We start from the raw sequence: 17,500 nt of genomic DNA, 5'->3' as shown, positions 1-17,500 counted from the left end.
GGTATACCCAATACCGCTTCCCTGACAGATCGTCCATATTGGTTCCAGTCGATACCAGAGGTACGCCATCGCCGCAATGGACTCTCATACAGCGAGGGAGGGGATTTGGGAGTAACCATAATTTGGATCAAATTATGATCACTCAATCCCCACCCTCCCTTAACCTCCCATCTAGCTACGAACGCCCTATCTGCTGCCTGATTCATAAGCGTCACGTCAATGTCACTCACGCCCCCAGGCCCATCAAACGTGTACCATTCACTCGGCTCATTCACAATGTGGAGGTTTTTAGCCACCACCCATTCACTTAATGCCTCGCCTCGACTGTGGCTTTGATATCCAGACGAATGCCGGGATACCTTACTAAACCACATCGAAGACGAGGCATTCGCATCCAGCCCTAGGATAAATGGGCTACTACTCGCAAGTAGTAATAGCTTATCCATGTAGCCCAGGTAGGGCTCTAGGGGCTCGCTAAATTTGCAGTACAAACTAGCTACAATCAGCCTACCGAACTCCCCCTCTATCGCGACACATACACCCAGTTGTGAGGAATCCACAACTACGCAATCGTAGTTGGGATCACTCACAACAATTGCAGCATTAGCCCCAAGGTCCGTGAAGACCTTGAAACTACCAGGAAGACCCCGAACCACACCATTGGTGGCGTAGGGCTTCTGGAGTAAGGCAATGCCGCACCTCCCCTCAGCCATACACCCCCCCAATTCACACATTACGGCATACGCCCCCTGGCAGTTTAACTGTATAATCCCCCCCATCAGTGTCTGGCGAGGGCGCGCTCAACAATGCCACAGTATATCGGGCAGACAGCGGACATCATAAGATGCCCAGCTGGTCTACCCTTGAATGCGCAGTTGCGGCAATGGAGTGCATTGACGCAACTGGCAGCTCTGTGGCCTTCTTGACCGCACCTCCGGCAGACATCTGATTTGGCCCTACACACAGCCACTCTATGGTCGAAACTCATACACCGGAAGCAGCCAGCAACGGGGCTATCCGGTCGCACCCGGAAGGAGAACCACTTGATGTAGCACCTACCTGCCTCCAAGAGGGCGGACATCATTTTGTCCGTACCCTCAAGGACGACATTGGTGCTACCATCAGGGGCCACCTTCCAGGGACGACTGACCATCCTCACGTCTGACCTCAGGGACGCCGGGCTGAAATCCTGAAGGTTCAGCCGGAGTAACTCTTCCATGAACTCGTCATGGGAGATCTCCGTGTGAACCCCCTGGACCACAACCCGGGGACCCAACTTCCGGTTGACAGTCACGTCCAACCCCACCTCCCCGAATTTCGCGTTAGTCGCCACTTTCTCCCTCTCTAAAACAGAGGGAGTGCGGATAACCGCCCCACCACCCTTAATAGGCCTAACTTCGTGAATCCTTACCCCCAGGGAAGGACCCACCTCCTTAACTACTTTCTGTATGACTTCCTTAGAGGAAGTTGCGGGCCCCTTACTCCTGACCACAACAGACCAGGTCTCAACAGCCTTCGGCGCCACCGGTGCAATCGCCTCCAGTACAGGTGCTGGGGGCGGAGGCATCGGTGCCGATGGAGCCGGCATTGACCTGCTCGGTGGCGAGGAGTGTCCCCCACAGCCTCCTCTAAGGGCGTCAACTTGACCACGAAGATGGGCATTCTCGGTTACTACCGTCATCAGAAGTGCCTCGTACTTCGAGGCAAGCTCCATCAGCCCCTTCGCGGTCCCTATGGCGAAATTTTCGGCCCCAAAAACCACTTCGCTAAGCTCAGCCGAAATTTTCTTTATAGCCGCGACATGGCTAACCGCACCACCCCCGACAAAAATCGCGCTCCCTTTAGCAGCGTCACCTCTGCCCACACTACCCTTACTCGCGCTCGCCTTCTTTGCGCCCGTTTTTGTCGCGCCCTCGTCACCACGCACGAGACCAACTTCTGCAGTGCCCGATTTCTGCGCGCCCACATAAGCGCTCGTAACACGCACTTCGCCCTCGCCCGACTTTGCGGGGTGAACAGCCGCTTTTTCAGCGGTGTCACCTTTACCGCATCCGCTACAACTACCGCTCCCGCCCTCTTCACCCCCCGTTTCACCCGCAGACCCCAAACGCGCCTTCTGCCGAGGCGGGGACCTTACCGGTGGCCCCACCATCTCGTCTCCCGAAGTGTCGACCGTAATGGTTGATGGCCCCGACTCTTCGCTCCCAGCGAGGGACTTAACCCTCCTCCTCCGTGGTGGAGGCATCTCTACCTTCGGACTTCGCCTTTCGGTAGGCTGATCCGCCAAGCGTACCACTGACGCAGATGGGACTCGTTCAAACAAGACCCCGAAACAGCCGCTCGCCACGTACGTGCGACTGAACGCGCTGAAAAAAGTGTCGCAAGCGCAGACCCGCTCTGTAGCAGCGACGACCCAAGCGGACGATTAAAGCGTTCTCGCAAGGGTACAGCCCACAACTCCAACCAAATGGTCTGGACAAAGGTCACTCAAATGACCGCCGGACGGAACAAGTCCCCGTAACGGTTGCGAGTCGACCGATGTGGCGCTGAACCGAATCGATCCGTGGGCTAAACGCACACTACTACGACCGTTTGTCTGCACAGGATTCACTGTCTCCAACACTGGGACAGCCGCCGGTACCTATTGAGCAATCCTGCTCAGGACTTGCTGACACTGACCAACTGAACGCCAGATGCCCAACACAGCACTCCAAACAAGCAGTCCAGCCGGCAAACAATGCCAACAACACAGCACTAAACTGGAACTGTACGGAGAGTCCCACAACAACAACAACCACGTTGCGGTAGTACCTAAAGGTACAGTACACAATATTAAAAATATGTACTTACCGCTACTTAATATGCCCACGCCAAAAATTTCCCAAAAACGCGCAATTCGTGCCCTAGCACGAAAAACCACACACGCGGTCCCGTAACCGAGCAAAAACAATTTCCAGCGAATACCCGCACAAAACGAAATTCCACGGAAATCGCAACAACAATTTTCACACCCGCCAAGCAACGGTGCCAACTCACTCGCGTAAACAAATACCGCACAAAAGAGAATCGAAAAAATCACTAATTAATCGCAACGATGCGCACGCACGTCTATTCGCGTCGGAATCCAAACAACGAATGAGTAGATAGGGACAACGTCCGGTGTGTTTAACGTGAGTACCTGCCGTCGACGGCCTTATCTCACGGCGCTCAAAAGCACAGCGTATCAATACAATGCGTTGATCAGCGCCCCGAAAATGCTAGGCATATTTCAGTACCGATTGGTAGTGTGGAATGGACACACTACACACCTTGGTAAGGTTCGAGGCCTATCTAAAACCTCTGCCGTACTTTGGCTCCGGCACCCGGTTGCAATGCAACTCCACATTGAACTGACAAAACGTCAGTTCTTCCCGCATTTGGGTATAAACCACAACCACCACGATACTCCCCGAAGGGCCAGTCCGCACGAGCAGGTTGGAGCGAACTCCAAGGGCCCCTGCTCCCCGTGGTACCAGAATTAAGTCTCCGGTCAGACCTCGTAGCCGAAGCTACTACCAGTTGAGCCTCCATACAGCTCTGGACTGGTAACCAAGGGTTGAACCCCATACGCACATTACACTCACACACCTTTCACACAAGAAGCTAACCCTAACTCACAGTTAAACGCCTCCGCCGCCTAAACAATTCACGCGCAAACGACCCTAACTGTTCGGCATTCCGACTAGTGGAGATCACACCGCTAACATCTAACCGTCCATCAGTCCAGCTAATCCCCATACCCCCTAGATCCCTAATGTCCGAGTACATCGGGCACTCCGCGATCAAGTGAGCCCAGTCTTCACATCGCGCCCCACATAAACACCCCGACCTATCAGAAAGGTGCCTCTGATGCAAAAATGCATTCAGAGGCCCATGCCCCGTTAACAAAAAACCCAGACTCAGACAAAATCTGAAGTCTGGGTTACCCTCAACGAACCTAACATCCCGGATGTACTCATAAGTCACCCGACCGTTAGGACTATTGTCCCAACGGTCTTGCCACCTACTCCTAACCCTATCATCTAGAAGCCTCTTGCTCCCTAGATACCCCTCCCTCTCCACATCATCATCGGAAATCCAGTCATTCCGCAGCAATGACACACTCAAGCCCCTTCTTAACCTGAAAGCAACAGCACGCTGTATGACAATCAGGTCAAGAGGGGGTGCACCTAGTAAAACCTGCATCGCATCCGTTGAAACGGTGCGACATACAGGCAAACATGCAAGCATCATGCAACGTTGCACCGAGAGGAGTTTTCGGCGACCAGAGACCGTCATCGCTGTTTCCCACCATATTGCGGCTCCATAAGTGGCACAAGCCACAAATAGACCACGGTATATGGTGCGAACAGCACGGCGTCCAAGGCCCCAATCGCTCCTCAAGATGCGTCGCACTTTGCCTACGACCGCCTGCAGTCGCTCCTTCAAATTCGCCAAGTGTGGAGTAAAACACATTCTTTCACTCATGGTCAGCCCCAGGTATTTGACTTGCGTCACATACCTGATGCTGACCCCATTCACACGGACAATCGGTGGACGAACCGGCGACAATCTGCCCTTAAGCAGCATTGTCACCGTTTTGTCCATCGATATGTCTACCCCCACACCTAAACCCCAACTATTTACAATTTCTAAAAATTGTCCTCCCGCCCGCTCTAACTCAAATCGCGATCGACCTTCAACCAGAAGGAGAAGGTCGTCCGCATACGCACAACATTTACAGAGGGGTTCGAGCTGTCCAAGCAGAGAGTCCATCATGAGGTTCCAAATATATGGACCGCAGATGGATCCCTGCGGGCAGCCACGAACCACTCCGATCTCCACACTCCCATTCATTCCGACTAGAGAGGCTTTTCTGTCCGAAAAGTAACTCCGCCAAAGAGTAATTTCCGGACAGCCAAGCTCCTCCAGCCGTTGCAACACTCGATCCCAGCTTAGGTAATCAAATGCCCCCTTGAAGTCAACAAATATGCCAAGGACATATTTGTTGACATTCTCCCTAACAGCACCCTGAACGTAGAACCACGCATCCTCTACACTGCGTCCTTTCCTGAACCCATACTGTCTATCCGACCACATACCCCGCGTTAGCTCCTGAAGCCGTTCCACCATAACTCTTTCCAGCACTTTTCCAAGTACTGGAAGGAGACTGATGCCCCGATAAGAGCGAGGATCACTCCTGATCTTATCAGGGGACTTCAGGAGAGGTACAACCCTAGCAATTTTCCACTCGCGTGGAAAATAACCCTCCCACACGCACTTATCATAAATGGCCTCCAAGTATTCAGGAATGAACTTCCACAAGCTTTTACACATCTCTCCGTTCAAACCATCAAAACCTGGGGACCGTTTAGACCTGACCAGGCCAAAGGCGTACCCCAACTCTCCATCATCTAATGGAGGGACAGGTACCTCTTGTGCTTGAGGTACCTGAACCTCCGCCCTAGGAAAGAACGCTCCTAACAAAGCCCCCGCACACTCTCTCCACGTTGATAACACAGTGTCACCAACGCGAAGAGAGGTGATATCCTCCCTCTTACGACCCCGGCAGATCCTATAGACCTGACCCCACGGGTCGTCCCTATTCTCACTCACGAAACTCCTCCACTCCTCTTCTTTAACTTTTACTAACATATCCTTATATTCCCTAGCCGCACAACTAAGTTCATGCCTAAGCTGGGACAGCCTGTCAGAATTGGACCGCCGAGCGCGTTGAAACTTTCGCCTCAATCGCCTGACAGTCCTCCTCTTCAAGGTTAGCTCATGCGTCCACCACCTAATTTTCCTAACCATTAAACTTTCACACTTTCTAAATACCCTATCATTTACCCCCCACACTACCTCATAAAGACGAGCAACCTGCTCATCAACCCCCAAATCCTCAAACGCTCTAAGCGGTATACCCAATACCGCTTCCCTGACAGATCGTCCATATTGGTTCCAGTCGATACCAGAGGTACGCCATCGCCGCAATGGACTCTCATACAGCGAGGGAGGGGATTTGGGAGTAACCATAATTTGGATCAAATTATGATCACTCAATCCCCACCCTCCCTTAACCTCCCATCTAGCTACGAACGCCCTATCTGCTGCCTGATTCATAAGCGTCACGTCAATGTCACTCACGCCCCCAGGCCCATCAAACGTGTACCATTCACTCGGCTCATTCACAATGTGGAGGTTTTTAGCCACCACCCATTCACTTAATGCCTCGCCTCGACTGTGGCTTTGATATCCAGACGAATGCCGGGATACCTTACTAAACCACATCGAAGACGAGGCATTCGCATCCAGCCCTAGGATAAATGGGCTACTACTCGCAAGTAGTAGTAGCTTATCCATGTAGCCCAGGTAGGGCTCTAGGGGCTCGCTAAATTTGCAGTACAAACTAGCTACAATCAGCCTACCGAACTCCCCATCTATCGCGACACATACACCCAGTTGTGAGGAATCCACAACTACACAATCGTAGTTGGGATCACTCACAACAATTGCAGCATTAGCCCCAAGGTCCGTGAAGACCTTGAAACTACCAGGAAGACCCCGAACCACACCATTGGTGGCGTAGGGCTCCTGGAGTAAGGCAATGCCGCACCTCCCCTCAGCCATACACCCCCCCAATTCACACATTACGGCATACGCCCCCTGGCAGTTTAACTGTATAATCCCCCCCATCAGTGTCTGGCGAGGGCGCGCTCAACAATGCCACAGTATATCGGGCAGACAGCGGACATCATAAGATGCCCAGCTGGTCTACCCTTGAATGCGCAGTTGCGGCAATGGAGTGCATTGACGCAACTGGCAGCTCTGTGGCCTTCCTGACCGCACCTCCGGCAGACATCTGATTTGGCCCTACACACAGCCACTCTATGGTCGAAACTCATACACCGGAAGCAGCCAGCAACGGGGCTATCCGGTCGCACCCGGAAGGAGAACCACTTGATGTAGCACCTACCTGCCTCCAAGAGGGCGGACATCATTTTGTCCGTACCCTCAAGGACGACATTGGTGCTACCATCAGGGGCCACCTTCCAGGGACGACTGACCATCCTCACATCTGACCTCTGGGACGCCGGGCTAAAATCCTGAAGGTTCAGCCGGAGTAACTCTTCCATGAACTCATCATGGGAGATCTCCGTGTGAACCCCCTGGACTACAACCCGAGGACCCAACTTCCGGTTGACAGTCACGTCCAACCCCACCTCCCCGAATTTCGCGTTCATCGCAACTTTCTCCCTCTCTAAAACAGAGGGAGTGCGGATAACCGCCCCACCACCCTTAATTGGCCTAACCTCGTGGATCCTTACCCCCAGGGAAGGACCCACCTCCTTAACAACTTTTTTAATGACTTCCTCAGAGGAAGCTGCAGGCCCCTTACTCCTAACCACAACTGACCAGGTCTCAACAGGCCTCTGCGCCACCGGTGCAATCGCCTCCAGTACAGGTGCTGGGGGCGGAGGCATCGGTGCCGATGGAGCCGGCATTGACCTGCTCGGCGGCGAGGAGTGTCCTCCACAGCCTCCTCTAAGGGCGTCAACTTGACCACGAAGATGGGCATTCTCGGTTACTACCGTCATCAGAAGTGCCTCGTATTTCGAGGCAAGCTCCATCAGCCCCTTCGCGGTCCCTATAGCGAAATTTTCGGCCCCAAAAACTACTTCGCTTAGCTCCGCCGAAATTTTCTTAATAGCCGCGACATGGCTAACCGCACCACCCCCGACAACAACACCCCCCTTAAGAGCACCACGGTTGCTCGCGCCGCCCTTGCTCGCGCTCGTATTGCTCGCGCTCGTTTTGCTAGCGCCCGTTTTCTTCGCGCCCGTATCAACGCGCGCAACACCCACTTCGCCCTCGCCCGACTTTGCGGGGTGAACAGCCGCTTTTTCAGCGGTGTCACCGTTATCGCAACCGCTACCACTACCGCTCCCGCCCTCATCACCCCCCGTTTCTGCCGGCGACCCCAAACGCGCCTTCCGCCGTGGCGGGGACCTCACCGATGGCCTCACCGCCTCGTCTCCCGAAGTGTCCACCGTTACCACCGATGGACCGGACTCCTCACTCCCAGCGAGGGATTTAACCCTCCTCCTCCGTGGTGGAGGCATTCTTGCCTTCGGACGCCCTTTGGTAGGCTGATCCGCCGAACTTACCACTGACGCAGATGGCACTAGTTCAACAGATGCCGAAAACAGCCGCTCGCCAAGTACGTGCAACTGAACGCGCTGGAGAAAGTATCTCTAGCGCAGACCCGCTCTATAGCAGCGACGACCCAAGCGGACGATTAATGCGTTCTCGCTAGGGTACAGCCCACAACTCCAGCCAAAAAGGCCTGGACAGAGGTCACTCAAATTGACCGCCGGACGGATCAATGTCCCCGTAACGGCCGCGAGTCAACCGATGTGGCGCTGGACCGAACCGATCCGTGGGTTAAACGCACACTGCTACGACCGTTTGTCTGCACACGGTACACTCACTTCGACACTGGACAGACGCTGGTACCTTTTGAGCAATCCTGCTCGAAACCTGCTGAAACTGGCCAACTGAACACCAGATGCCCAACACAACACTCCAAATAGGCGACTCTGCCGGCAAAGAATACCAACAATACGGCACTAAACTGGGGCTATGCAAAAAGTCCCCCACCAACAACAACGTGAACGACCACGTTGCGGTAGCACCTAAGGTACTGTACACAATATTAAAAAATATGTACTTACCGCTATTCCACCGAAAAATGCCCAAAAAACGCGCCAATTGTGCCCTTGCACGAAAAAACACACTCGCGGTCACGTACCCGAGCACTAACAACAAAACGCGAATACTCGCACAAAGCGAAATTCCGCAAGAAATTGTAGCAACAATTTCACACACTCGACAAGCAACGGTGCTTATGCTAACGCGTAAACAAATATCGCTCAAAAGAAAATACCGAAAAATCACCGAAAATTACTAATCACAACGATGCGCACGCACGTCTATTCGCGTCGGAATCCAAACAACGAATCACAGTAGATAGGGACAACGTCCGGTGTGTTTAACGTGAGTACCTGCCGTCGACGGCCTTATCTCACGGCGCTCAAAAGCACAGCGTATCAATACAATGCGTTGATCAGCGCCCCAAAAATGCTAGGCATTTTTCAGTACCGATTGGTAGTGTGGAATGGACACACTACACACCTTGGTAAGGTTCGAGGCCTATCTAAAACCTCTGCCGTACTTTGGGTCCGGCACCCGGTTGCAATGCAACTCCACATTGAACTGACAAAACGTCAGTTCTTCCCGCATTTGGGTATAAACCACAACCACCACGATACTCCCCGAAGGGCCAGTCCGCACGAGCAGGTTGGAGCGAACTCCAAGGGCCCCTGCTCCCCGTGGTACCAGAATTAAGTCTCCGGTCAGACCTCGTAGCCGAAGCTACTACCAGTTGAGCCTCCATACAGCTCTGGACTGGTAACCAAGGGTTGAACCCCATACGCACATTACACTCACACACCTTTCACACAAGAAGCTAACCCTAACTCACAGTTAAACGCCTCCGCCGCCTAAACAATTCACGCGCAAACGACCCTAACTGTTCGGCATTCCGACTAGTGGAGATCACACCGCTAACATCTAACCGTCCATCAGTCCAGCTAATCCCCATACCCCCTAGATCCCTAATGTCCGAGTACATCGGGCACTCCGCGATCAAGTGAACCCAGTCTTCACGACGCGCCCCACACAAACACCCCGACCTATCAGAAAGGTGCCTCTGATGCAAAAATGCATTCAGAGGCCCATGCCCCGTTAACAAAAAACCCAGACTCAGACAAAATCTGAAGTCTGGGTTACCCTCAACGAACCTAACATCCCGGATGTACTCATAAGTCACCCGACCGTTAGGACTATTGTCCCAACGGTCTTGCCACCTACTCCTAACCCTATCATCTAGAAGCCTCTTGCTCCCTAGAAATCCCTCCCTCTCCACATCATCATCGGAAATCCAATCATTCCGCAGCAATGACACACTCAAGCCCCTTCTTAACCTGAATGCAACAGCTCGCTGTACAACAATCAGGTCAAGAGGGGGTGCACCTAGTAAAACCTGCATCGCATCCGTTGAAACGGTGCGACATACAGGCAAACATGCAAGCATCATGCAACGTTGCACCGAGAGGAGTTTTCGGCGACCAGAGACCGTCATCGCTGATTCCCACCATATTGCGGCTCCATAAGTGGCACAAGCCACAAATAGACCACGGTATATGGTGCGAACAGCACGGCGTCCAAGGCCCCAATCGCTCCTCAAGATGCGTCGCACTTTGCCTACGACCGCCTGCAGTCGCTCCTTCAGAATCGCTAAGTGTGGAGTAAAGCACATTCTTTCACTCATGGTCAGCCCCAGGTATTTGACTTGCGTCACATACCTGATGCTGACCCCATTCACCTTGACAATCGGTGGACGAACCGGCGACAATCTGCCCTTAAGCAGCATTGTCACCGTTTTGTCCATCGATATGTCTACCCCCACACCTAAACCCCAACTATTTACAATTTCTAAAAATTGTCCTCCCGCCCGCTCTAACTCAAATCGCGATCGACCTTCAACCAGAAGGAGAAGGTCGTCCGCATACGCACAACATTTACAGAGGGGTTCGAGCTGTCCAAGCAGAGAGTCCATCATGAGGTTCCAAATATATGGACCGCAGATGGATCCCTGCGGGCAGCCACGAACCACTCCGATCTCCACACTCCCATTCATTCCGACTAGAGAGGCTTTTCTGTCCGAAAAGTAACTCCGCCAAAGAGTAATTTCCGGACAGCCAAGCTCCTCCAGCCGTTGCAACACTCGATCCCAGCTTAGGTAATCAAATGCCCCCTTGAAGTCAACAAATATGCCAAGGACATATTTGTTGACATTCTCCCTAACAGCACCCTGAACGTAGAACCACGCATCCTCTACACTGCGTCCTTTCCTGAACCCATACTGTCTATCCGACCACATACCCCGCGTTAGCTCCTGAAGCCGTTCCACCATAACTCTTTCCAGCACTTTTCCAAGTACTGGAAGGAGACTGATGCCCCGATAAGAGAGAGGATCACTCCTGATCTTATCAGGGGACTTCAGGAGAGGTACAACCCTAGCAATTTTCCACTCGCGTGGAAAATAACCCTCCCACACGCACTTATTATAAATGGCCTCCAAGTATTCCGGAATGAACTTCCACAAGCTTTTGCACATCTCTCCGTTCAAACCATCAAAACCTGGGGACCGTTTAGACCTGACCAGGCCAAAGGCGTACCCCAACTCTCCATCGTCTAATGGAGGGACAGGTACCTCTTGTGCTTGAGGTACCTGAACCTCCGCCCTAGGAAAGAACGCTCCTAACAAAGCCCCCGCACACTCTCTCCACGTTGATAACATAGTGTCACCAACGCGAAGAGAGGTAACGTCCTCCCTCTTACGACCCCGGCAGATCCTATAGACCTGACCCCACGGGTCGTCCCTATTCTCACTCACGAAACTCCTCCACTCCTCTTCTTTAACTTTTACCAACATATCCTTATATTCCCTAGCCGCACAACTAAGTTCATGCCTAAGCTGGGACAGCCTGTCAGAATTGGACCGCCGAGCGCGTTGAAACTTTCGCCTCAATCGCCTGACAGTCCTCCTCTTCAAGGTTAGCTCATGCGTCCACCACCTAATTTTCCTAACCATTAAACTTTCACACTTTCTAAGTACCCTATCATTTACCCCCCACACTACCTCATAAAGACGAGCAATCTGCTCATCAACCCCCAAATCCTCAAACGCTCTAAGCGGTATACCCAATACCGCTTCCCTGACAGATCGTCCATATTGGTTCCAGTCGATACCAGAGGTACGCCATCGCCGCAATGGACTCTCATACAGCGAGGGAGGGGATTTAGGAGTAACCATAATTTGGATCAAATTATGATCACTCAATCCCCACCCTCCCTTAACCTCCCATCTAGCTACGAACGCCCTATCTGCTGCCTGATTCATAAGCGTCACGTCAATGTCACTCACGCCCCCAGGCCCATCAAACGTGTACCATTCACTCGGCTCATTCACAATGTGGAGGTTTTTAGCCACCACCCATTCACTTAATGCCTCGCCTCGACTGTGGCTTTGATATCCAGACGAATGCCGGGATACCTTACTAAACCACATCGAAGACGAGGCATTCGCATCCAGCCCTAGGATAAATGGGCTACTACTCGCAAGTAGTAGTAGCTTATCCATGTAGCCCAGGTAGGGCTCTAAGGGCTCGCTAAATTTGCAGTACAAACTAGCTACAATCAGCCTACCGAACTCCCCCTCTATCGCGACACATACACCCAGTTGTGAGGAATCCACAACTACACAATCGTAGTTGGGATCACTCACAACAATTGCAGCATTAGCCCCAAGGTCCGTGAAGACCCTGAAACTACCAGGAAGACCCCGAACCACACCATTGGTGGCGTAGGGCTCCTGGAGTAAGGCAATGCCGCACCTCCCCTCAGCCATACACCCCCCCAATTCACACATTACGGCATACGCCCCCTGGCAGTTTAACTGTATAATTCCCCCCATCAGTGTCTGGCGAGGGCGCGCTCAACAATGCCACAGTATATCGGGCAGACAGCGGACATCATAAGATGCCCAGCTGGTCTACCCTTGAATGCGCAGTTGCGGCAATGGAGTGCATTGACGCAACTGGCAGCTCTGTGGCCTTCCTGACCGCACCTCCGGCAGACATCTGATTTGGCCCTACACACAGCCACTCTATGGTCGAAACTCATACACCGGAAGCAGCCAGCAACGGGGCTATCCGGTCGCACCCGGAAGGAGAACCACTTGATGTAGCACCTACCTGCCTCCAGGAGGGCGGACATCATTTTGTCCGTACCCTCAAGGACGACATTGGTGCTACCATCAGGGGGCACCTTCCAGGGGCGACTGACCATCCTTACGTCAGACCTCTGGGACGCCGGGCTGAAATCCTGAAGGTTCAGCCGGAGTAACTCTTCCATGAACTCATCATGGGAGATCTCCGTATGAACCCCCTGGACTACAACCCGAGGACCCAACTTCCGGTTGACAGTCACGTCCAACCCCACCTCCCCGAATTTCGCGTTCGTCGCAACTTTCTCCCTCTCTAAAACAGAGGGAGTGCGGATAACCGCCCCACCACCCTTAATTGGCCTAACCTCGTGGATCCTTACCCCCAGGGAAGGACCCACCTCCTTAACTACTTTTTTAATCACTTCCTCAGAGGAAGCTGCAGGCCCCTTACTCCTAACCACAACGGACCAGGTCTCAACAGGCTTCTGCGCCACCGGTGCAATCGCCTCCAGTACAGGTGCTGGGGGCGGAGGCATCGGTGCCGATGGAGCCGGCATTGACCTGCTCGGCGGCGAGGAGTGTCCCCCACAGCTTCCTCTAAGGGCGTCAACTTGACCGCGAAGATGGGCATTCTCGGCTACAACCGTCATCAGAAGTGCCTCGTACTTCGAGGCAAGCTCCATCAGCCCCTTCACGGTCCCTATAGCGAAATTTTCGGCCCCAAAAACTACTTCGCTAAGCTCCGCCGAAATTTTCTTAATAGCCGCGACATGGCTAACCGCACCACCCCCGACAACAACACCCCCCTTAAGAGCTCCACGGTTGCTCGCGCCGCTCTTGCTCACGCTCATTTTGCTAGCGCCCTTTTTCTTCGCGCCCGTATCAACGCACGCAACACCCACTTCGCCCTCGCCCGACTTTGCGGGGTGAACAGCCGCTTTTTCAGCGGTGTCACCGTTACCGCAACCGCTACCACTACCGCTCCCACCCTCATCACCCCCCGTTTCTACCGGCGACCCCACACGCGCCTTCCGCCGTGGCGGGGACCTTACCGATGGCCCCACCATCTCGTCTCCCGAAGTGTCGACCGTAATGGTTGATGGCCCCGACTCTTCGCTCCCAGCGAGGGACTTAACCCTCCTCCTCCGTGGTGGAGGCATCTCTACCTTCGGACTTCGCCTTTCGGTAGGCTGATCCGCCAAGCGTACCACTGACGCAGATGGGACTCGTTCAGACAAGACCCCGAAACAGCCGCTCGCCACGTACGTGCGACTGAACGCGCTGAAAAAAGTGTCGCAAGCGCAGACCCGCTCTGTAGCAGCGACGACCCAAGCGGACGATTAAGGCGTTCTCGCAAGGGTACAGCCCACAACTCCAACCAAATGGTCTGGACAAGGTCACTCAAATGACCGCCGGACGGAACAAGTCCCCGTAACGGTTGCGAGTCGACCGATGTGGCGCTGAACCGAATCGATCCGTGGGCTAAACGCACACTACTACGACCGTTTGTCTGCACAGGATTCACTGTCTCCAACACTGGGACAGCCGCCGGTACCTATTGAGCAATCCTGCTCAGGACTTGCTGACACTGACCAACTGAACGCCAGATGCCCAACACAGCACTCCAAACAAGCAGTCCAGCCGGCAAACAATGCCAACAACACAGCACTAAACTGGAACTGTACGGAGAGTCCCACAACAATAACAACCACGTTGCGGTAGTACCTAAAGGTACAGTACACAATATTAAAAAATATGTACTTACCGCTACTTAATATGCCCACGCCAAAAATTTCCTAAAAACGCGCAATTCGTGCCCTAGCACGAAAAACCACACACGCGGTCCCGTAACCGAGCAAAAACAATTTCCAGCGAATACCCGCACAAAACGAAATTCCACGGAAATCGCAACAACAATTTTCACACCCGCCAAGCAACGGTGCCAACTCACTCGCGTAAACAAATACCGCACAAAAGAAAATCGAAAAAAATCACTAATTAATCGCAACGATGCGCACGCACGTCTATTCGCGTCGGAATCCAAACAACGAATCAGTAGATAGGGACAGAGGGAATCTCGTTAATCCATTCATGCGCGTCACTAATTAGATGACGAGGCATTTGGCTACCTTAAGAGAGTCATAGTTACTCCCGCCGTTTACCCGCGCTTACTTGAATTTCTTCACTTTGACATTCAGAGCACTGGGCAGAAATCACATTGTGTCAACACCCGTTAGGGCCATCACAATGCTTTGTTTTAATTAGACAGTCGGATTCCCCAAGTCCGTGCCAGTTCTGAATTGATTGTTAATTGATAATCGTTATAATTTAAAAAGTATCTATACAATAATAAATCCTTTAGAAATTTTAGCAAGAAAGTTCCACAATTGGCTACGTAACTACTATCCGGGGAACAAGAATCGAAATTCTCTATTTACCCAGAACGAGTACATAAACCATGGTATTGCTTCCCAATCAAGCCCGACTATCTCAATCTTCAGAGCCAATGCTTATCCCGAAGTTACGGATCTAATTTGCCGACTTCCCTTACCTACATTATTCTATCGACTAGAGACTCTTCACCTTGGAGACCAGCTGCGGATATTGGTACGGCCTGTTGAGAAGTTTGCGTAACCCCACCATAAATTTTCAAGGTCCGAGGAGAAAATATCGACACAACAGTAAATGTCATGCTCTTCTAGTCCATCTACCATATCTCTCTTCGAAAGACTTCCATGGTAGTACGACTATAAAACAGAAAAGAAAACTCTTCCGATACCTCTCGACGGCTTCTTTATGGTCGTTCCTGTTGCCAGGATGAGCACAAGGCCCATTTTTAATAACAAACGGATACTCAACAGGTTACGGAATTGGAACCGTATTCCCTTTCGTTCAAAATTATTCAAGTGTTTAATTACTATGGAATAAAAATTCATTCATTTCATTTCATTAAAACTTGAAAATTTTCGGCTTTCGCCTTGAACTTAGGACCGACTAACTCGTGATCAACCACTGTTCACACGAAACCCTTCTCCACTTCAGTCCTCCAAGGTCTCATTCGATTATTTGCTACTACCACCAAGATCTGTACCAATAGCGGCTCCATGCAGGCTTACGCCAAACACTTCTAAGCACACCATTGTACCCTCCTACTCACTAAAGTTTCAAAATTTATAATCCAACCGAAATTGTATTATAAATCATGTACTTTAGCGGTAATGTATAGGTATACAACTTAAGCGCCATCCATTTTAAGGGCTAGTTGCTTCGGCAGGTGAGTTGTTACACACTCCTTAGCGGATTACGACTTCCATGTCCACCGTCCTGCTGTTTTAAGCAACCAACGCCTTTCATGGTATCTGCATGAGTTGTTAATTTAGGCACCGTAACATTACGTTTGGTTCATCCCACAGCGCCAGTTCTGCTTACCAAAAGTGGCCCACTGGGCACATTATATCATAACCTCAACCTTCATATCAAGAAAGGTGAGGTTCTTACCCATTTAAAGTTTGAGAATAGGTTAAGGTCGTTTCGACCCTAAGGCCTCTAATCATTCGCTTTACCAGATAAGATTATTTTACATAATTTTTAAATGCACCAGCTATCCTGAGGGAAACTTCGGAGGGAACCAGCTACTAGATGGTTCGATTGGTCTTTCGCCCCTATACTCAATTCTGACAATCGATTTGCACGTCAGAACTGTTCCGGTCTTCCATCAGGGTTTCCCCTGACTTCAACCTGATCAAGTATAGTTCACCATCTTTCGGGTCACAGCATATATGCTCAAGGTACGCTCCAGTTAGAGGTATAAATAATAATAAATTATCATTATACATAACTATATGGAACGCCCCGGGATTGAATTAATAATGTAATACATTAAAAATTAATCCCATTATTAATACAGTTAAGTTAATTTCGCCATTAGGTTTAATATAACCCAATGACTTGCACATATGTTAGACTCCTTGGTCCGTGTTTCAAGACGGGTCCCGAAGGTATCCTGAATCTTTCGCATTGTTAATCATATAAATGCATACAATTAATATTAAAATCAATGATAATAATATTATTGTAAAATTCAAAAGAATTTTAGCATTATATATAATAAAATCTATCAACACTTTATCAAATCATCAGTAATTATTCTATGTTAATAAGCTAAAAGCAAATTAATTTGAATAAACTTAAAAACCAATGATCTTTTGATAAATATTTTATTATGTTAATAGATTACAATGTCCTTATATGAAAAAAATGCACACTATTACTATAATATTTAAAATTAAATACTACAGTTATAATGATGAATTTTTCATAATGGATATTCAGGTTCATCGGGCTTAACCTCTAAGCAGTTTCACGTACTATTTAACTCTCTATTCAGAGTTCTTTTCAACTTTCCCTCACGGTACTTGTTTACTATCGGTCTCATGGTTATATTTAGTTTTAGATGGAGTTTACCACCCACTTAGTGCTGCACTATCAAGCAACACGACTCTTTGGAAATATCTTTCTAGTAATCATTAACGTTATACGGGCCTGGCACCCTCTATGGGTAAATGGCCTCATTTAAGAAGGACTTAAATCGTTAATTTCTCATACTAGATATTAAGATATTCCATACAC

At 50.9% G+C, this 17,500-nt stretch overlaps 2 protein-coding genes and 1 pseudogene across 2 annotated transcripts in view; all 3 read right to left on the bottom strand.

The window, feature by feature from the left end:
• LOC138858512 (mediator of RNA polymerase II transcription subunit 1-like) overlaps nucleotides 1–2,245 on the bottom strand; it is a 32,224-nt gene extending 29,979 nt beyond the window's left edge. Inside the window, exon 1 of the mRNA XM_070112813.1 lies at nucleotides 1,855–2,245. Coding sequence (XP_069968914.1) covers nucleotides 1,855–2,245 — 391 coding nt within the window. The remainder of the gene's footprint in view (nucleotides 1–1,854) is intronic.
• A 337-nt stretch (nucleotides 2,246–2,582) lies between these two features.
• Nucleotides 2,583–14,031, bottom strand: LOC138858511 (golgin subfamily A member 6-like protein 2). Its single transcript, XM_070112812.1, has 3 exons — nucleotides 13,717–14,031; nucleotides 7,746–8,249; nucleotides 2,583–2,765 (listed from the first exon to the last, which is right to left on the bottom strand). Exons 1-3 carry the CDS (start codon nucleotides 14,029–14,031, stop codon nucleotides 2,583–2,585), a joined length of 1,002 nt encoding a protein of 333 aa, XP_069968913.1.
• An 847-nt stretch (nucleotides 14,032–14,878) lies between these two features.
• Nucleotides 14,879–17,500, bottom strand: part of LOC138858584 (large subunit ribosomal RNA) — a 2,773-nt pseudogene continuing 151 nt past the window's right edge.

The sequence above is a fragment of the Bactrocera oleae genome, unplaced genomic scaffold (genome assembly GCF_042242935.1).
Source record: "Bactrocera oleae isolate idBacOlea1 unplaced genomic scaffold, idBacOlea1 ctg00000010.1, whole genome shotgun sequence".
Classification (NCBI taxonomy): Eukaryota; Metazoa; Arthropoda; class Insecta; order Diptera; family Tephritidae; genus Bactrocera; species Bactrocera oleae.
Note: the sequence above shows the minus strand (reverse complement) of the source record. Positions and strands in the feature narration are given on the sequence as shown.

Coding starts and splice junctions, on each gene's coding strand:
- LOC138858511 (XM_070112812.1), bottom strand. CDS start 14,031: ATGCCTCCACCACGGAGGAGGAGGGTTAAGTCCCTCGCTGGGAGCGAA. Junction 8,250..13,716: donor AGGGCGCTAGCAAAATGAGC/GTGAGCAAGAGC, acceptor CAGCGCGTTCAG/TTGCACGTACTTGGCGAGCG. Junction 2,766..7,745: donor TTGTTGTCGGGGGTGGTGCG/GTTAGCCATGTC, acceptor CTCTCCGTACAG/TTCCAGTTTAGTGCTGTGTT.